Below are 21,858 nucleotides of genomic sequence, written 5' to 3'. Positions count from 1 at the left end.
TGTTTCAATAGTTTTATTCATTTCAAACATGTTAAGAAGAATGTAAACACTAATTATTATAATTTGAAACTTCAAAAAATGGAGGAATCATAGCACAATAACATACCTTATATTGAAGATGGCAAAGGCAAAATAAAATTGCCTAACAAAGGAAAGGTACAAAAGCCTTTCAAATTAAACTTAAATATAATAAAATAATTTAAAACTAAAACAAATAGAAAAGAACAAAATGTGTAAACAGTAAATTAAAATTTTCTTTAGTGCAACTTCCAAATTATGCCTGGGACGTAGATGTAGATGGCAATGTAGACTGGGTTGAAAGGTTTTTGGTCTTTAAAACATCAACTTCAGTGGGAACAGTGTTGTTGGTCTCCTTTTTAGCTAATGCTCTGATACTGTGCTCTCCAGGGGCATGTCTCCCTACATCACCACGAAAACGTGTCTACGCATTCCCAGGGTGATGTCGGGGGACGCGTCCGCGGGCATTACAAGGAGCCTCTGGAAGATTGAGAGGTTGTTCCTTCTACTGAATGGGCGGATATAAATCCGCCCACTCAGAAGATGGAGCTGCGGCCGTGTTTCCCGACGTTGCCACGTTAACACTGCTGCTGGTGAAGGAGCGGAGGGGAGAGCAAGAGAACCCTCCGCTCTTTCAGCTCCGCGGGCCGGATAGAACAGCCGAACGGGCCGGAGTTTGCCCACAGCTGAACTAACACCTATCCTCCTCAAACTATTCTAAAAAATTGAAGAGGAAAGATGACTGACAAGTTCTTTTTATTAAGCCAGCATTATCGCAAGTCCATAACCAGATAAGGACACTACAAACAATAACTATTATAGGCCAATATCCAGTATGAACATAGATGCTAAAATCTTCAACAACATATTAACAATATATTAAAAAAATCATACACCATGACCAAGTGGGATCTATTCTGGAGTTGCAAGGCTGGTTCAGTATTCCAAACCAATAAATGTGATACATTACATAAAGAAAATGAAAGACAAAAATCACATGGTCATATCAATAGATGCATAAAAAGCATTCAATAAAATCCAGCATGCATTTATAATAAACACTCTCAGAAAAATAGAGAAATAGGAATAAAGAAATAATACCTTAACAAAATAAAGGCCATATATAAAAGCCAACAGTCACATGATATTCAAGGGCAAAAACTAAAAGCGTTTCTCTTAAGAACAGGAACAAGACAAAGATATATGCTTTCACCACTATTATTAAACACTAGAGGCCTGGTGCATGAAATTCATGCATGGGGGTGTGTGTCCCTCGGCCCAGCCTGCACCCTCTCCAATCTGGGATATCCCTCTCACAATCCAGGACTGCTGGCTCCCAACTGCTCACCTGTCTGCCTTCCTGATAGCCCCTAACCGCTTCTGCCTGCCAGCCTGATCACCCCCTAACCACTCCCCTGACAGCCTGATTGATGCCTAACTGCTCCCCTGCCAGCCTGATTGCCCCTAACTGCCCTCCTCTGCAGGCCTGGTCACCCCTAACTGCCCTCCCTTGCAGGCCTGGTCCCTCCCAACTGCCCTTCCCTGCTGGCCTGATCACCCACAAATGCCCTCCCTTGCAGACCTGGTCCCTCCCAACTGTCCTCCCTGGCTGGCCATCTTGTGTGCACATGGGGGCAGCCATCTTGTGTGTTGGAGTGATGGTCAATTCACATACTACTCTTTTATTAGATAAGATAGAGGCCTGGTGCACGGGTGGGGGCTGGCTGGTTTGCCCTGAAGGGTGTCCCAGATCAGGGTGGGGGTTCCCTTAAGGCGTGGGGTGGCCTGGGCGAGGGGCCTGTGGTGGTTTGCAGGCCACCCACACCCCCCAGCGACCCAAGCGGAGGCCCTGGTATCTGGGATTTATTTATCTTCTGTAATTGAAACTTTGTAGCCTTGAGTGAAGGCCAGGGCCGGCCAGGGTGGGTGGAAAGCTTGGCTTCCTCCATTGCTGGGGAAACCCAAGCCTCCTGCTCAGTCTGTGGTTGCAGCCATTTTTGTTGGGATTTATTTATCTTCTATAATTGAAACTTTGTAGTCTTGAGTGGAGGCAAAGGCAGGCCAGGGCAGGCGGAAAGCTTGGCTTCCTCCATTGCTGGGGAAACCCAAGCCTCCTGCTCGTTCTGTGGCCTCAACCATCTTGGTTGGGTTAATTTGCATACTCGCTACTGATTGGCTGGTGGGCTTGGCTTGTGGGTGTAGTGAGATATGGTTAATTTGCATATTACTCTTTTATTAGATAGGATAGTACTAAAAGTGCTAGCCACAACAATCACACAAAAGAAGAAATGAAAGTCATCCAAATTGAAAGGAGGCAATAAAAATGTCATTATTCACATATGATGATACTATACATAGAAAACCCTAAAGACTCCACAGAAAACTATCTAATATATAAAAGACCAAGGTTGTAATGACTGATCACTACTGAAGGCTGACCAACCCGGAAGTCCTTCAGTCAGCGCTGGGTTGCCGGGGTGACCCAGCACTGACTGCCCAGGGGGTGATACCCAGAGAGAGAGGCAGGATCTGATCCGCAGCCTCAGTGGCAGCTATTGATTAGTACTTGCCTCTCTCTTTCCCTCTTTCTTTCTGAGCTTCGCCAGCAGCCCGGCTTTTCTTTCTGTCCCAGCCTCTGTGGGAGGCTGCTGTTAAGCCCCACCTCTCTAATCAGGCCCAGTGATAGGCCCGGAGATGCTGACTGGCATAAGAACCAAGCAATCAGAACCAAATGTGGGTGCTGTGAAGAACCAATGGCTGTCTAGGAGGCGGAGCTTTTGACGCTAACTGGCATAGGAACTGACCAATCAGAACCAAATGTGGGTGCTGTGGGGAACCAATGGCTGCCTAGAAGGTGGAGCTTTGGATGCTGACTGGCGTAGACACTGACCAATCAGAACCAAATGTGGGTGCTGTGGGGAGCCAATGGTTGCCTAGGAGGCGGAGCTTTTGATGCTGACTGGCATAGAAACTGACCAATCAACCAAATCTGGGTGCTGTGGGGAGCCAATGGCTGCCTAGGATGCAGAGGTTTTGACGCTGGCATAGAAACCAACCAATCAGAACCACATTGGCCAGCAGAGGAGGGCAGTTGGGGGCGAGATCAGGCCGGCAGGGGAGGGCCGTTGGGGGCGAGATCAGGTTGGCAGGGGAGGGCCACTGGGAACGAGATAAGGTCAGCATGGAAGGGCAGTTGGGGGCAACCAGGCCAGCAGGGGAGGGCAATTAGGGGTGATCAGGGTGGCAGGCAGAGGCAGTTAGGGGCAATCAGGAAGGCAGGCAGGTGAGCAGTTAGGAGCCAGTGGTCCCAAGGGGTCTCCAATTGGAGAGGGTGTAGGCTGAGCTGAGGGAACCCCCCCTCCTTGCACGAATTCGTGCACTGGGCCTCTAGTTAGATATAATAAATAAATTTGGTGAAATAGTAGGATACAAAATTAATATCCCTGAAAACAATGGCATTTCTATACACCAATAATAAACTATCAGAAAGAGAAGCTAAGACAGCAATTTCATTTACTATTGCAACAAAAAAAAAATTCAGGTACCTAGTAATAAATTTAATCAAGGGGGTAAAAGACCTATATTTGGAAACTTATAGGACATGGAAGAAAGAAAACAGAGGAAGATACAAATAAGTGGAAGCATATACTGTGTTCATTGATTAGAAGAATTAACATCATTAAAATGTCCATACTAACCAAAGAAATCCATAGATTCAACACAATTCCTATTAAAATATTAATGGCATATTTCACAGATCTAGAAAAAAATATTCCAAACATTTATATGGAACCAAAAAGAGTCCAAATAGCCTCAGCAATCTAAAGAAGAACAAAATTGGAGGTATCACAATATTGAATATCAAAGCATACTATAAGACCAATGTAATCAAAACAGCCTGGAAGAAGAGAAAAAAAAATGGCGGCAGAATAGACAGACGTGTACCGAGCCTTGTCCCGGAGCAGATAGAAAGAACAGCTGAGGGTCACACGGGGAGTGTCTGTTGGTGAGTTAAGGGACAGCTATACTCCAGAAGGAGGTGGGGGACTGCTGGACGGGGCTCCCCTGACCAGGCAGCCCCCACTGCTGCTGGGTTCCCTCCCGGAGCCACCAGATCAGATGCAGAGACTGTACCATCTTGAAGGGGAAAGTGGATGTTATTGGAAGCTTGAAAATCTACAACTGTGGCACCCACCAAATAGCTGCGAACCCCAGAGCACCGGTCCCCAATTGGTGCAAACACGCGGATTCAGAGGAGCTCTCTACACTCCACCACAGAAAGATCAGATTTTGCCTGGGATAAGGTGACGTCTCTGGTCCCAGCAGGACAGAGAAACGCGCACACTGCAGGAGCTGGAGGACTGGGGGAAGTCTGCGCCTAGAAAAATCCGTGGCTGTTGGGGCTGGTGTGATCCGTGAATGTGGAAGGGGTCCTCAGAGCTGCTAACAGAGGGGATCTCTAAAAAGCAACCCATTTTGATCTGACGCAGGACAGCCTAAAAATTTTAAAAGTGTGCCAGCTGTTTGGACACGGAGGGGCGGGGGGGTAGGGGGAAGGAAGGACTGCGCAGACTTTCGCGCAGCCCCGGAGTTCGCACACTTATGCTTTCTCCTCTTTAAATCGCTGTTTCTGATTGCTGAGCCCAGTGCATGGGATCACCCAGTTGGGGACACCCTAGGAGACTGCAGGGGAAAGTTGTTTTTCTGGAACCTGGGATCGGAGTGGGGAGTTACCATCGGAGAACCAGCTCTGTGGCAGCCCACTCCCACAAACCAGTATTGAGTGCCACAGGGAAAGCAGGATCTAAGCACAGGCTAGAGAGGACCTATAGACCTGGAGGTCAATCCAGAAACACTGCCACCCAGGGGTTGAATCACAAATTGACTCTTGTGTAATCACAAATAAAGGAATACAAAAAGTAAGACACACTGCCTGCTTAAAAATCAAGACTGGCTTACAACACTGAGGAGCAGTGGAACACAGGGAACTGCATTACTGTCCTGTTGGGCTAACAGGCATGCCAAACAGAACAATAGAGGAAGTGAATGACCGTCACTACTGCACGTTATTTCTTTTTTAAAAATTTTTAATTTTTTTCATCTTTTACTTAAGAAACTAATTTCTTTCTCTTTTCCTCACTTGATTTTACCTTTGTAATTATTACATTTTTATTTCCAATTAGTATTATTACTACTATTTTACCGTTTTTTAAAAAATGTGTCATTTTATTTTCTCTTTATTTGACTTTGAGATTAGTGATCTACATTCTATTTTCATCTTTCCTTTAGCATGATTCTACTCTATCTCAACTCTACCTTTATACCATCACTCTCCTCCTAACTTTTCCCCTTTTGTTGTCCTGTTTCTCTTACCCTTCTCCAGCTTTAGATTTTCCCCATTCTTTCTTTTTACCCCCTGTTAAAATTTCACCCTACTTATATATCTAATTTCCAATCCCCTACTCTGAGTTCATACACACCTCTCTCTTCTCTGTCTAAACTATCCAAAAAATTGTTTTTCTCCCTGTTCTTTTGTTGTTGTTTGCTTGAATGTTGATTATATCGATTTTTTATGATTGTTTGTGAGATTGTTTTACTTATTCTTTATTTGTTGTTTTGTTTTTTTGTTTGCTTTGTTTTTACTTGTTTTTTCCTTCTGTTTTACCTCGCCTCGCTTGATATTAGTTGTTGTTTGTAGTTTGTATTCATCTCCAGGTACTTGTTGCTGGAATTTGCTGGGATTAGTGGCTTTTCTATTAGAGTTTTCTCCCCATATATATAGTTTGTGCCCCTTTTCTTTCTTATTCTCTCTTACTTTTTTTTCCTTTTCCCAATTTCATTTTGGCACTCCTTTCTTTTTCTTCTTCTTCTTATTTTTTTCTCTTCTTCTTTCTCTCCTATCCCCTAATTTGCCTTACTCTGGTGGTCGCCTTTATTTGGGGTTATTAATGTCGTGAATACATTTCTGTTCAGTGCCTTGTGTGTGGTACCTGGTTGTGTTGTATTTTGTGCCTTTAAATCAATGCAGGAGAGAGAGAACTACATAACCAGACACCCGGAGAAGAGAGACCATGGGGAGACAAAGAAACAGCCCGCATATGAAAGAAAAGCAGGCATCACCAGATAAGGAAGTAAACGAAATGGAGGCAAGCAACCTGCCAGAGAAAGAAATCAGAGAAATGGTCATAAGGTGGCTGAAAAGAATGGAAGACAAATTCGACAATATGAGTAAGAACCAAGAGGAAATGAAGAAGAACCAAGAAGAAATGAAAAATGATGTCACTGCTGAAAAGAACTCAATAGAAAGCATCAAGAGTAGACTATAAGAAGCAGAGGACTGCATCAGTGCGATAGAAGACAAGGTAGGAAAAATACCCAAGTAGAGCAGCTTCTAGAAAAAAATAAAATAAAAAGCAGGAGGAGAGCCTAAGGGAACTTTGGGACAACACGAAACAAAACAACATCCGCATAATAGGGGTTCCAGAAGGAGAGGAAACTGAGCAAGGAATAGAAAACCTGTGTGAAGAAATAATGACAGAAAACTTCCCTGATATAGGGAAGAAAAATCCCACACAAATACAAGAAGCTCACAGAGTCCCAATCAAAATGAACCCCAAAGATTGACACGAAGGCACATTATAATTAAATTGGCAAACACCAACAACAAAGTAAGAATCTTAAAAGCGGCCAGAGAGAGACAGAAAGTTACATACAAAGGAACCCCCATCAGACTAGCAACTGATTTCTCAACAGAAACTCTTCAGGCCAGAAGGGAATGGAATGAAATATACAAAATCATGCAAAGGAAGGTCTGAATCCAAGAATACTGTACCCAGCAAAGCTATCAATCAAAATTGAAGGTGAAATCAGGAGCTTCACAGACAAAAAAGGACTAAGGGAATTTATTACCACCAAACTAGCAATGCAAGAAAGGCTAAAGGGTCTGCTATAAAAAAAAAAAAAGAAATAGGAAGCGAAGAAGGAACACAGGGGTAGAGAATAAAAATGGCGACAAATAAGTACCTATCAATAATAACCTTAAATGTAAATGGATTAAATGCCCCAATCAAAAGACATAGAGTAATGGATTGGATAAGAAAACACGACCCATTTATCTGCTGTCTACATGAAACCCACCTCAGAAAAAAAGACGCACACAGACTGAGGGTGAAGGGATAGAAAAACGTTTTTTCAGGCAAATGGAAATGAAAAGAAAGCTGGGGGGGGAGAAACCAAGATGGCGGCATAGGTAAGCACCTAAACTGCTGCCTCGCACAACAATTTCAAAACTACAACTAAAAGACAAAACGGACACCATCCACAACCACAGGAAAGCTGGCTGAGTGAAAATTCTACAACTAGAAGGAAAGAGAAAAGCTCACAGAGAATTGGAGGTACGGCAAAGGGTCTTTGTGCGCGCAGAGAGGAAGGGCGGCTGAGAGCCGGGCTGACTTTCTCTGGTGGAAGAGGGAAGGAAGACCCCGACCACACTGAACCCCAGTTCTGACTTCACTGAACCCCAGTTCCGGGCGAGCCCCTGGGGACGCACGCTCTTGTGGGGGGAGTCTGGACTCTCGGGCGGAGACTCGGGAGCTGGGGAAGGCAGAAGTCTGAAGGGGCGCGCGCGCCAGTGCGCACAAAGGCAGTGGAGGTTGCCACAGGCTTTCCCTAGTGGAAGGGAGTCAGAGGCTCCTGACTGCACTGAGCCCCAGTTCTGACTGCAGTGAACCCCAGTTCCAGGCCAGTCCCTGGGGACCCATGCTCTTGTGGGGGGAGTCTGGACTCTCGGGCGGAGACTTGGGAGCTGGGGAAGGCGGAGGTCTGAAGGCGCGCTTGTGCGCGCAAGGGCAAGGCTGACGGGAAGCCAAGACTGAGACTCCACCCCATCCAAGCTGAGCACAGAGGCTATTGCAATTTGGCAAGTCTAATCCTATAAGGCTGTCTCCAGCACCGAACTTCTCCCAGCGTAGACACAGCTGATCCTTACAGCCAACTGGCCTGGAGGTCAATTCTTCCCAGTGATACCAACAACAATCAAGACTTAATTACAACAAGGCTGTACACACAGTCCACAAAGGGGTGCACCAAGAGTGTCCACCTCAGGTTAACTGGGGAGGCAGACACACTGGGCCATATTGGAAACCTAGTACACAAATCTACCTTACCAACTCAGGGAAGCAGTGAAAATGCGGCGTCAAAGAATCAGATCACAAACGAAAGAAATGGAGGAAAACAAACGACTGGATATAGAATTCAAAACCACGGTTATAAGGCTTTTCAAGAATATCCTAGAAAAGGCCGATAAATATAACGAGACCCTCGAAGATATGAAAAAGGACCAACTAGAAATTAAACATACACTGACTGAAATAAAAAATGTTATACAGAGACCCAAAAACAGACAAGAGGAACACAAAAATCAAGTCAAAGAATTGAAATACAAAGAAGCAAAAAACACTCAACCGAAAAAGCAAAAAGCAAAAAAAAAAAAAAAATCCAAAAAGTTGAAGATAGTGTAAGAAGACTTTGGGACAACTTCAAGCGTACCAACATCAGAATTATGGGGGTGCCAGAAGAAGAGAGAGAGCAAGATACTGAAAACCTATTTGAAGAAATAATGACCCAAAACCTCCCCCACCTGGTGAAAGAAATAGACTTACAAGTCCAGGAAGCGCACAGAACCCAAACAAAAGGAATCCAAGGAGGACCACACCAAGACACATCATAATTAAAATGCCAAGAGCAAAAGACAAAGAGAGAATACTAAAAGCAGCAAGAGAAAAACAGTTAGTTACCTACAAGGGAGCACCCATACAACTGTCAGCTGATTTCTCAACAAAAACTATGCAGGCCAGATGGGAGTGGCAAGAAATTTTCAATGTGATGAATAGCAAGAACCTACAACCAAGATTACTCTACCCAGCAAAGCTATCATTCAGAATTGAAGGGCAGATAAAGAGCTTCACAGATAAGAAAAAGCTGAAGGAGTTCATCACCACCAAACCAGTATTATATGAAATGCTGAAAGGTATTCTTAAAGAAGAGGAAGAAGAAAAAAGTAAAGAGAAAAATTATGAACAACAAATACATATCTATCAACAAGTGAACCTAAAAATCAAGTGAATTAAAAACCTAAGGAACAGAATAATCTGGTGAATATAATAGAATCAGGGGCATAGAAAGGGAGTGGACTGATAATTCTCAGGGGGAAAGGGGTATAGGGGGTTCATGAAGAGACTGGACAAAAATCATACACCTATGGATGAGGACAGTGGGGGGGGGGAGGTAAGGGCAGAAGGTGGGGTGGGAACTGGGTGGAGGGGAGCTATGGGGGGAAAAAGGAGAAACAATTATAATAATCTGAATAAAGATTTATTAAAATAAAAAAAAGAAAAGAAAGCTGGGGTAACAATACTTATATCTGACAAATTAGATCTCAAAGTGAAGGACATAACAAGAGATAAGGTAGGCCACTTCATAATACTAAAGGGAGCAATCCAACAAGAAGAAATAACTCTGGTAAACATATACGCACCCAATACAGGAGCACCCAAATACATAAAAAAAAAATTCCTGGAGGATATCAATGGAGAGATTGACAGCAATACAATCATAGTAGGAGACTTTAATACCCCACTATCACCATTGGACAAATCCTCTAAACAAAAAGTCAGCAAAGATACATCAATCCTAAATGACTCACTAGACCAGATGGAATTAATTGACATCTTCAGAACATTTCATCTCAAAGTCACAGAATATACATTCTTCTCAAGTGCACCTGGGTCATTCTCAAAGATAGACCATATGTTGGGTCATAGGGAAAGTCTCTTCAAATTCAACAAGATAGAAATTATATCAAGCATCTTCTCAGATCACAGTGGCATAAAACTGGAAATCAACTACAATAAAAACAATCCAAAAAAATCAAACACATGGAGACTAAACAGCATGCTATTAAACAATGACTGGGTTACCAGAGAGATCAAGGAAGAAATAAAAAACATCATGGCAACAAATGACAATGAAAACACAACAATCCAAAATCTATGGGACACAGCGAAAGCAGTCTTGAGAGGGAAGTTCATAGCTCTACAAGCATACTGCAAAAAACAACAAACAATGGTAATAAATTACCTAACCCTACAACTCAAAGAGTTAGAAAAAGAGCAACAAGAAAAGCCCAGTGTAAGCATAAGGAAATAATAAAGATCAGAGCAGAGATAAACGACATTGAGACCAAAAAAACAATACAAAAGTTCAACAAAACCAAGAGCTGGTTCTTTGAAAGGATAAACAAGATTGATGAACCTCTAGCTAGGCTCACCAAGAAGCAAAGAGAGAGGACCCCAATAAACAAAATCAGAAATGAAAGGGTAGAAATAACAACAGACCCCACCAAAATACAAAGTATTGTTAAAAAATACTATGAACAACTCTATTCCAACAAACTGGACAACCTGGAGGAAGTGGACATATTCCTAGAAAAATATAACCTCCCAAAACTCAATCAGGAAGAATCTAAACACCTCAATAGGCCAATAACTATGGGAGACATTGAAGCAGTCATCAAAAAGCTTCCGGCAAACAAAAGCCTGAGACCAGACGGCGTACAGGGGAGTTTTACCAAACATTCAAGGAAGAACTAAAACCTATCCTCCTCAGACTATTCCAAAAAATTCAAGAGGAAGGAACACTTCCAAGCTCCTTCTATGAAGCCAGCATCACCCTAATACCAAAACCAGATAAAGACAACACAATGAAAGAGAATTACAGGCCAATATCCCTCATGAACATAGATGCCAAAATTCTCAACAAAATTCTAGCAAATTGGATCCAGCAGTATATCAGAAAGATCATACACCAAGACCAAGTAGGATTTATCCCAGGAATGCAAGAATAGTACAATATCAGCAAATCAATAAACATGATACATCACATAAACAAATTGAGACATAAAAATCACATAGTCATATCAATTGATGTAGGAAAAGCATTTGACAAAATCCAACACACTTTCTTGATAAAAACTCTCAACAAGGTGGGAATAGAAGGATCATACCTCAACATAATAAAAGCTATATATGATAAACCCACAGCTAACATCATACTCAATGGGCAAAAACTAAAACCATTTCCCCTAAGAACAGGAACAAGACAGGGATGCCCACTCTCACCACTCCTATTCGACATAGTACTGAAAGTTTTAGCCATTGCAATTAGACATGAAGAAGCAATAAAAGGCATCCAAATTGGAAAAGAAGAAGTAAAGCTGTCCTTATTTGCAGATGACATGATACTGTACATAGAAAACCCAAAAGACTCCATCAAAAAACGATTAGACTTAATAAATGAATTCGGTAATGTAGCAGGATACAAAATTAATGCCAAGAAATCTATGGCATTTCTATACACCAATAGTGAACTTACAGAAAGAGAGACTAAAAAAGCAATCCCATTTACCATCGCACCAAAAAAATTAAGATACCTAGGAATAAACTTAACCAAGGAGGTCAAAGACCTATACATGGAAAACTACAGGACACTGAAAAAAGAGATAGAGGAAGACATAAACAGATGGAAGAACATACCATGTTCATGGATCGGGAGAAGCAACATCATTAAAATGTCTATACTACCCAAAACAATCTATAGATTCAATGCACTTTCCATTAAAATATCAACGGCATATTTCACAGACCTAGAAAGAACTCTTTAAAAATTCATCTGGAATAAAAAAAAAAGACCCCAAATAGCCACAGCAATCCTGAGAAAGAAGAACAAAGTAGGTGGCATCTCAATACCAGATTTCAAGCTGTATTACAAAGCCACTGTTCTCAAAACTGACTGGTACTGGCACAAGAACAGACATATAGATCAATGGAGTAGAATAGAGAACCCAGAAATTGACCCAAATCACTATGCTCAATTAATATTTCACAAAGGAGGCATGAACATACAATGGAGTCAAGACAGTGTCTTCAATAAATGGTGTTGGGAAAATTGGACAGATACATGCAAAAAAATGAAACTAGACCACCAACTTACACCATACAGAAAAATAAACTCAAAATGGATCAAGGACTTAAATATACGACGAGAAACCATAAAAATACTAGAGGAATCCACAGGCAGCAAAAGCTCACACATATGCCGAAGGAATTTCTTCACTGATACTGCTCTTAGGGCAATGGAAACTAAAGAGAAATAAATGGGACTACATCAAAATAAAAAGCTTTTGCAGAGCAAAGGAGACCATCAATAAAACAACAAGAAAGCCCACTGCATGGGAGAACATATTTGCCAATGATATCAACGATAAGGGTTTAATCTCCAACATTTACAGGGAACTCATGCAGCTTAACAAAAAGAAGATAAACAACCCAATCAAAAAAATGGGCAACTGATCTAAATAGACACTTTTTGAAAGAAGACAGAAGGAAGGCCAAGAGACACATGAAAACATGCTCAAAGTCACTAATCATCAGAGAGATGCAAATCAAAAAAACAATGCGGTATCATCTCATAACTGTCAGAATGGCTATTATCAACAAATCAACAAATGACAAGTGCTGGCGATGATGCGGAGAAAAAGGAACCCTTGTGCACTGCTGGTGGGAATGCAGACTGGTGCAGCCACTGTGGAGAACAGTATGGAGTTTCCTCAAAAAACTAAAAATGGAACTCCCATTTGACCCAGTGATCCCACTTCTAGGAATATATCCCAAGAAAGTAGAAACACCAATCAGAAAGGATATATGCACCCCTATGTTCATAGCAGCACAATTCACCATAGCTAAGATTTGGAAACAGCCTAAGTGCCCATCAGCAGATGAGTGAATTAAAAAACTGTGGTACATCTACACAATGGAATACTACAATGCGGTAAAAAAAAGGAGTTCTTACCATTTGCAACAACATGGATGGAGATAGAGACCATTATGCTAAATGAAATAAGCCAGGCAGAGAAAGATAAATATCACATGATCTCACTCATTTGTGGTATATAATGAACAACATAAACTGATGAACAAAAACAGATCCAGAGACAGAAACGTCAAACCTCAGGGAAGGTAGGGGAGAGTAGGGGTAAGGGGGAGAGATCAACCAAAGGACTTATATGCATGCATATAAGCCTAATCAATGGACATAGACAACAGGGGGTGGGGGCATGAATGGGAGGTGGGGGGTAATGGGGGTATAAGGACACATATGTAATACCTTAATCAATAAAGAAATTAAAAAAACCACACAGCCTGGTACTAGCATCAGAACAGGTATATACTAGTAAATAAGCGGAAGTTTTCAGGGGCAGACCTTTGTTCTGCATGCGTGGTGTTTACCTTCAGTCAATATTCCAAATAATTTGATTTTGGGATAGAAGAGGAGTCGCCTCACCTTTGTGGCAGTTGACAGTGCTTTTTGTATCCTCTATTTCACAGGGAGAGTTGGTAAAGTGATAACTATTTTTGGAAGATAAGTAATTGCACTTTGGAGTAAAAAGGGGAACAGGAAGACAGAAATGCAAATTTTCAGTCATAGCCCCAGATCTGTATTAACTGGTAGACTAATAGAATGTCCCATTGGTCAGGCAGCCCACTGAAATTTATAAGGAATTACAGAAGGCATTGAGCATGAGCAGCTCTATTAAGACAGTATGGTGACAGGAAAAAATATGACTTTGGGTGGTTGGCACATGGTACAATATACAGATCTTGTAACATAGAAACCCTACCTGAAACCTACACTGAGTGGCCAGATTATTATGACCACCTGACGTTTGTAGGCAAATTAGCCATACACTGCATTGTATGGGATAAGAAAGCTGAAGGCCTGTTCGAACACCTTTGCTGTCTGCAGTTACCAAGATAAACTGTCTCCAATTCGCACAGGAACACAAGGATTGGACAGTCGAGCATTGGAAAAAAGTCATGTGGTCCAATGAATCACGTTTCAGTTGCATCATGCAGATGACAGAGTGAGAATTTCGTGGAAACAGCATGAAAGCATGTACCCCACATGCATGAGTATAACCCTTCAAGCTGGTGGGGGCAGTGTTATGGTTTGGGGCATGTTTTCCTTGCATGATTTGGGCCCTTTAATTCGTGTGTAACAACGTCTGAATAGCACAACATACCTAAGTATCATTGCTGATCAAGTTCATCCTATCATGTGGATGGCGTATCCCAATGGAGATGGCTTCTTCCCATAAGACAATGCACCATGCACGGTGCTCGTATTGTGCAGGAGTGGTTTCAAGAACATGAGGGAGACTTTACCTTGCTTAGGTGGCCCCCACAATCACCAGATCTCAATCCAATTGAGCATTTGTGGGACGAAGTTAAAAGAGCCATCAGGCAGCTGGTTCCACAACCATCAAATCTCACAGAACTGGACAGGGCTATTCATCAGGCATGGTGTCAGATTCCTTGCATCACCTTTCAACATCTTGTGGAGTCAATGCGAAGAAGAATCGCCGCAGTATTGAAGGCAAAAGGTGGCCCAACGAAGTACTGATGGGGTGGTCATAATAATCTGGCCACTCAGATTATTGTATATGTTCATGTTGTACGTATATGTTCATGTTGACCCAATGTCACCCCAATCTATTTAATAAATAAATATTTTTTAAAAGAAAAAAAAGACAGTATGGTCCTTGGACCTAGAAGGTCCATAGAACTTTTCAGAATGTTGAGGCAAAAAATTGAAACTAAAATGATACTTAACCTTTTTCATCCTCAAAGTTGGTTTTCTAACTGCATAGCTGAATGAACAGAAAACAGAAGCCCATGAGAACCTAGATGCCTTTTTTAAATTAAAGATTCATTTCTAATATATTTATGAATTATAATAAAGGTCACTATATACATAAAAAATAAGTGGAAAAGAACAAAGAGCCCATAAATAAAGCCATGCCTTTATGATCAATTAATATTTAACAAAGGAGGCAATAGCATACAATTAAGTGAAGACAGTCTCTTTAATAAATGGTGTTGGGAATATTGGGTAGGTACATGCAAAAAGCTGAAACTAGACCACCAACTTACACCATACACAAGAATAAACTCAAAATGGGTGAGACTTAAATGTAAGTAACAAAACTATAAAAATTCTAATAGAAAACATAAGCAGTAAAGGCTAAGACATCTCATAGCAATTTTTTTTGCTGCTATATCTCCTAGGACAATGGGAACAAAAAAAAAAGTAAACAAATGGGACTACACCAAACTAAAAAGCTTCTGCACAGCAAAAGAAATCATCAAGCCCAGAATGGGATGTGCAGGAGGTGGCTGCACTCTTGCATTGTGTTTCTCTCCCTCACCCTTCTTCTCTCTCCAAAAATTAAAAAAATTGCCTGTCTGGCATGGCTCAGTCATTGAGCTTTGACCTATGAACCAGGTGGTCATGGGTCGAATCCAGGTCAGGGTACATTCCCGAGTTGCTGGCTCAAACCCAGTGTGGGGTGTGCGGGAGGCAGCCAGTCAGTGATTCTTTTTCATCATTGGTGCTTCTATCTCTCCCTTCCTTTCTGAAGTTTATAAATATATATTTTAAAATAAAAATAAAAATAAATCATCAACAAAATTAAAATGGAACCCAATGATACATCTGATAAGGGGTTAATTTTCAAAATATATAAAGAGAAATTATACAACTCAACAGGAGGAAGATAATTCAATTAAAAAATAGACAAAGGATCTGAATAAACACTTCTCCAAAGAAGACATACAGATGGCCAATAGGCATATGAAAAAATGCTCAACATCACTAATCACTAGAGAGATGCAAATTAAAATCACAATAGGATATTATTTCACACCTGCTAGAATGTCTACCATCAATAAATCAACAAACAATAAGTGCTAGTGAGGATATGGAGAAAATGGAATCCTAGCGCACTGTTGGTGGAGATACAGACTGGTGCAGCCACTGAGAAAAACAGTATAAAGTTTCCTCAAAAATTTAAAAATAGGACTGCCTTTTGACCCAGCAATCCTACTTCTGGGAATATATCCTAGAATCCCAAAACACCAATCAGAAAAAATCTATACACCCCTATGTTCATTGCAGAATTATTTATAATAGCCAAGATCTGGAAACAGCCCAAGTGCCCATTGGTAGATTAATGGGAAAAAAACAAACTGTGGTACATTTATACAATGGGATACTAGCTGGCTGTAAAAATGAAGGAACTCTTACCCTTTCTGATTGCATGGATTGTCCTGGAGGTTATATGCTAAGCAAAAAAGGCCAATCAGAGAAAGACAAATACCATATGATCTCACTTATATGTGGAATCCAATGAACAAAATAAACTGACAAAATAGAACTTGAGGCATGGATACATGAAACAGACTGACAGATGTCAGAGGGGAGGTCAGTGGGGGCAATGGATGAAAGAAGATGCAGAGATTAGCCAAAGAATATATATAAATAGCCCATGGACACAGATAACAGTGTGATGAAGGCTAGAGGAGGGGAAGGGGCTGGTGGAGGTGGGCAAAAGAGACAATATGGAAGACATGTAATAGTGATAACAATAATAAAAAAAAAAAAAACACCTATTAGAATCAGGTTAGAAGGACTCAGGAGTCAACCCAAAGAGCCTCGTATTGGCCAAAATTGGTACAATCTGGGGATCAATGTAATGGACTGATCAAATAAAAAAATGTTTAAATTCATGAGCTTATCTACAATACTGAATACAAAATTGCTGGTCACTTTGTAGGATTCTAGGATTCTGAATGAGGACCCTCATAGACAGAAAGCCAGAAAGGTAAGCAAATGCTCACATGCCCTTAAAATTTTGTTTTAAATATTTCTTAAAAAGAACAATGTCAGGAAGGTAAGAAGAATATAAACTCACCTGGGCCATGGCTTTCAGTATTGCAGATTAACAGTCCTCTTCAAGGCCATTCTCCTGAAAAAGGATAGTGTTCTAAGAAGGCAGGCCTGAGGAAGCAAAGAAATGCTCTAGAAAAATAGGGGCTTTACAGCTCTCAGACTAACCAAGTAAAACTATCTCCATTTCCCTTGGTCTTATAAGTCTAGCTAGTGGGATAAATCTTACCCCTTCCTCAACCCCATAAACCCCAGGCTTTAGCTGCAGCAAGACAGATCCTAGCTAGCAGATTTAAAAAAATACAGACTCGCATTCCCTCTCCTTCACCCAAGCAACCCAGGTTCCTGCCTCAACAGTGTGATTCTAGTAGTGATATTGCTCTGAAACCAAGAGAGAGCTTCCATGACCTGCCCTGAGCGAATCCCTCTTCTGAAGTCCTCAGGTCCCAAGCCAGATTCACCCAAATGGTGCCCTTTGGCCAGTAACACAGTACCCTCTGATCAAAACTGAAGACTCCTAATCAAGTCTTCTCATTTCCCAAGCCCAAGAAAGTCAGTCAACTTTCCCCACCACACACCCATGCCCACATCTACACAGCAGCATTCCTCATTCCTACACTAGCTTTGTTTTGTAAAAAAAAAAAAAAAAAAAAAAAGATTTTATCTTTGCGTATGTATTTTTGTCACACAAAACAGTCATAATGTCAACTCCTCTACCTTTTGAGTAAGATCTTTCTTACCTATAACATACTTATATAAATTTCATTTTTCTATAACTTTAATGCTTTCATTCATTACATGTAAATCTTTAATCAATTATGTTATTTTGGTATGATATTATTTGGTAAAAGATTATAATATAAGATTATCAATTATAATTTTGTTCTTGTGTAATATATGTTATAAATCCTACTTAATTTTCTCCCCAAAGGGGGCTACCCAGGTATACAAAGTCTCATGTGAATATTTCATGACACTTAAAATACACCATTATTTTACATGCCAATTAAGAAATAAACTATATAAGATATTGCCTCACTTCAGATATGCTGAAATGAGAAAAAAAAGTGAGCCTTTGAACAGATAATGTGTCATACATGATACATTTTTTGATTTCTTAGTAGTTCTATTTTGGTTCAGCAATCTGTTTATTCTTTGCCAGTATCATGTTCTCTATTATAACTGAAAGATGTTTTAATGTCTTAATAAAAGATCCCTCCAAAAATACCTATTAGAATAGCCCAAATCCAGAACACTGACAATACCATATGCTGGAAAGGAGCAACAGGAACTCTCATTCATTGCTGGTGAGAATGCAAAATGGTACAGTGACCTTGGAAGACAGTTTGGCAGCTTCTTACAAAACTAAACATATATTCCTACCATATGATCCAGCAATCATGCTCCTTGGTATTTTCCCAAAAGAGGTCAGTAATTATGTCACACAAACACTTGTGCACTGATGTTGACAGCAGTTTTATTCATAATTGCCAAAACTTGGGAATAACCCAGATATGCCTCAGTGAATGATTAAATAAGCCGTGATACACCTAGGCAATAAAATATTATTCAGTGTTAAAGAAGAAATGCACTATGGAGCAATGAAAAGGCATATTATTAAGTGAAAGAAGCCAACATAAAAAAACTACAGCCCTAGCCGGTTTTACTCTGTGGATAGAGCATCGGCCCGAGTTTGATGCTGGTCAAGGGCACGTACCTAGGTTGTAGGCTCAGGGGTGTGTGCGGGAGGCAACCAATCGATGTGTCTCTCTCACATTCATGTTTCTATTTCTCTGTCTCTCCCTCTCCCTTCCACTCTCTCTAAAAATCAATGGAAAAATATCCTCGGGTGAGGATTAACAACAACAACAAAAATGACATACTATATAAATCCAACTATATGACATTCTGGAAAGGCAAAAATATGGAGAAAATAAAATGATCAGTGATTGCTAGGGGTTAGGAGGGAGGAAGAAAGGAAAAAAAGAATAGGTGAATTTTTAGGGCAGTTAAACTATTCTGTATGATACTAAATGATAGATACATGTCATTATACTTTTGTCCAACACAACAGACTGTACAATATTAAGATTGAGCCCTAATGTGTACTATGGAATTTGGGTGTTGATGTGCCAAGTGTAGGTTCATCAGTTGTAGCAAATGTATCAAATGTGTGGGGCAGGAGGTGTGGGTGAAAACTCTGTACATTCCTCTCAAGTCTGTCAATCTAAACCGCTCTAAAAAAAATGAAGTCTTTATTAAAAAAAAAAAAAAAAAAAAGGTTCTGGCTCTGAAGCCTGTCTATATTAAAAAAAATTAATAACTCAAAGTTTCCACATAAACATGGATCAATTATTAATTATACTCATATTTTTCCCGAGAGTGCATAAAATGAATAGAGTAATATAAGGAGTTCTGAAATCTTTATGGTGCTGAGTCATGATTTCTTAGAACACAGAATGCCTTTCTATTTACTCAAGTTAATGTTTGTGTCCTTCAGGAATATTTCTTATATATCATGCATAATTCTTATTCAGATTATTCCTAGGTGTCTTCTACTACTTTAAATGGGGTCTTTTCCTGGACCCTGCCAGAGCTCCTGCTACCAGCAATGGAAATTGTTGCAGAAAAGGTTTACTGAAGATCAAATAACAAGAGATCCCAATATGGCAGCAGTGTAGGTGGAAGCTACACTCACCTGCTCTCAGCCCCAAACCTGATTTATGGCTAAATTATAGAGCAATCAACCTAAATAACCACCTGAAGGGTAGCTGAATTGAATACTGTAACTAAGGAATCACAGCAGAAGCCACATAAAGATGGTAAAAAGGGCAGAAAGGGATACAGAAAGGGCTAGCCCCCAAAACCAGGTGCAGTGGCTGAGAAGCCTGAGGGATATTGTGGCTACAAAACTCCATTTCCCCAGGAGTGTGGGGTTTCAACCCAGAGCAACAGAGACAGGGAAGAAGAGCCCACATCATGTGTTGGTGGAGTCAGTGCAGATACAGGCCACTTGGGAGACTTGGACCTCACTCTTCCATTATGATAAAAACTCTCAGTAAAGTAGGAATAGAGAGATCATACCTCAGCATAATAAAGGCCATATATGACAAACATCATACTCAGTGGGCAAAAATTAAAAGCATTTTCCTAAAGATCGGGAACAAGACAGAGGTGTTCACTTTCACCACTCTTATTCAACACTAGAGGTACGGTGCAAGAAATTCGTGCATGGGTGCAGTCCCTAGGCCTGACCCGCGATTGAAGCGCGAGTGTTTGGCGTGGAAGGGTAGGTCCCAGCTGACCTCTGGGGGCTCCCATGTGCCCCCCTCCACCTGAGTCATTGGGCCATACCTGGCTCCCTCAGCGCCTGGGAGCCAGGTGGTGGCCCTGCCCCTCGACACCGCCGCTGGTCACCGTCTGCGGGGCAATTGAGCCCCACTCGCACCCGCCTTGGCCTGGCACCGCCTGCTCACCTGCTCCACCATCCTGCCACGGTCCTGCTCTCGTCAGGGTCCATTGCGGCTGGCAGCGCCTCCACTGCTGCCTGCTGCCAGCGCTGCATTGCTGACGCCTGCCATGTTCCGCATCGCCCCCTGGTGGTCAGCGCATGTCATAGCAAGTGGTTGAACTCCCAGTCAAGGGAACAATTTGCATACTAGGCTTTTATTATATAGAATAGTACTGGAAATCCTAGCCACAATGATCAAACAGGAAGAAATAAAAGGCAATCAAATTGAAAGAAGAAAGTAAAACTGTTATTATTTGCAGATGACACAATATTGTACATAGAAAACCCTAAAGAGCCCAACATAAAACTACTAGATCTAATAAATGAATTCAGCAAATAGCAGGACATAAAATTAAAATCTAGAAATCAATGGCATTTTTATACACTAAGAATGAACTATCAGAAAGAGGAACTTAAGAAAAAAATCCCAGTAACCATTGCAACAACAAAAATTTAGGTACCTAGGAATAAACTTAACCAAGGAGGTAAAAGACCTATACTCGGAAAACTATAGGACATTGAAAAAAGAAATAAAGGCAGATATAAACAAGTGGAAGCATATACTATGTTTGTGGATTGGGAGAATTAACATCATTAAAATGTCCATATTAACCAAAGCAATCTATAGATTCAACACAATTCCTATTTTTTAAAAAATGACATATTTCAAACATCTAGAACAAATATTCCAAAAATTTATATGGAACCAAAAAAGACCCAAAATAGCCTCATCAATTTTGAGAAAGAAGAACAAAGTTGCAGGAATCACAATAACTGATATCAAACTATACTATCAGATCACTGTAATCAAAAGACCTTGGAATAGCCAAATAATTATTGGGAAAAAAGAGCAAAGTTGTAGGTATCAAATTATACTACAAGGTGATAGTAATCACAACAGCATGGTACTGGCATAAAAACAGAAAACATAGATGAATGAAACAGAATAGATGACCCAGGAAAAAACCCACACCTATATAGTCAATCTATCATGAAGAAGGCAAGAATATGCAATAGGATAAAGCCAGTTTCTTCCATAAATTGTGTTGGAGAAATTGGACAAATACATGCAAAAAAATAAAACTAAACTCAAAATGACTTAAAGACTTAAATGTAAGACAGACAGTTGTAAAACTCCTAGAAGAAAAAATAGGAAGTAAACTCTGATATTGTTTTTTAAAATAATTCTTTATTGTTGAAAGTATTACATATGTCCCCTTTTCTCTCCCATTGACATCCTCCAGCCCAACCCTGTCCCGATCCAAGGCCTTCAGCACCCTATTGTTTGTGTCCATGGGTTATGCATATATGCATACAAGGTCTTTGATTGATTACCTCCCACCCACCCACCCTCCCCCACCTTCCTTCTGAGATTCTGCCCTTTTTTCCATGCTTCAAGTCTCTGGATCCACTCCATTCATCAGTGTATTTTGTTACTTAGATTCCACATATGAGTGCGATTATGTGATACTTGTCTTTCTCTGACT

At 40.8% G+C, this 21,858-nt stretch overlaps 1 protein-coding gene across 21 annotated transcripts in view; it reads right to left on the bottom strand.

The window, feature by feature from the left end:
* ZNF383 (zinc finger protein 383) overlaps positions 1-21,858 on the bottom strand; it is a 68,799-nt gene that overhangs the window by 21,624 nt on the left and 25,317 nt on the right. For 4 of the 21 annotated variants that reach the window (XM_080644821.1, XM_080644818.1, XM_080644819.1 and 1 more), the window contains 2 exons: positions 20,337-20,456; positions 16,886-16,939 (listed from right to left, as the gene is read on the bottom strand). The exons of 5 other annotated variants lie outside the window; for them this stretch is intronic. In XM_080644821.1, coding sequence (XP_080500947.1) covers positions 16,886-16,894 — 9 coding nt within the window. In that variant the 5' untranslated portion in view covers positions 16,895-16,939; positions 20,337-20,456. Of the gene's footprint in view, positions 1-14,155; positions 14,625-14,745; positions 14,783-16,885; positions 16,972-20,336; positions 20,554-21,858 lie in introns of all 21 variants that reach the window. 12 more of the 21 variants (XM_080644835.1, XM_080644829.1, XM_080644834.1 and 9 more) reach the window with 10 other exon arrangements.

The sequence above is a fragment of the Plecotus auritus genome (genome assembly GCF_963455305.1).
Source record: "Plecotus auritus genome assembly, chromosome: 10".
Classification (NCBI taxonomy): domain Eukaryota; kingdom Metazoa; phylum Chordata; class Mammalia; order Chiroptera; family Vespertilionidae; genus Plecotus; species Plecotus auritus.
The sequence above is the reverse complement of the archived record's forward strand: the minus strand, read 5'-3'. Positions and strand labels throughout refer to the sequence as shown.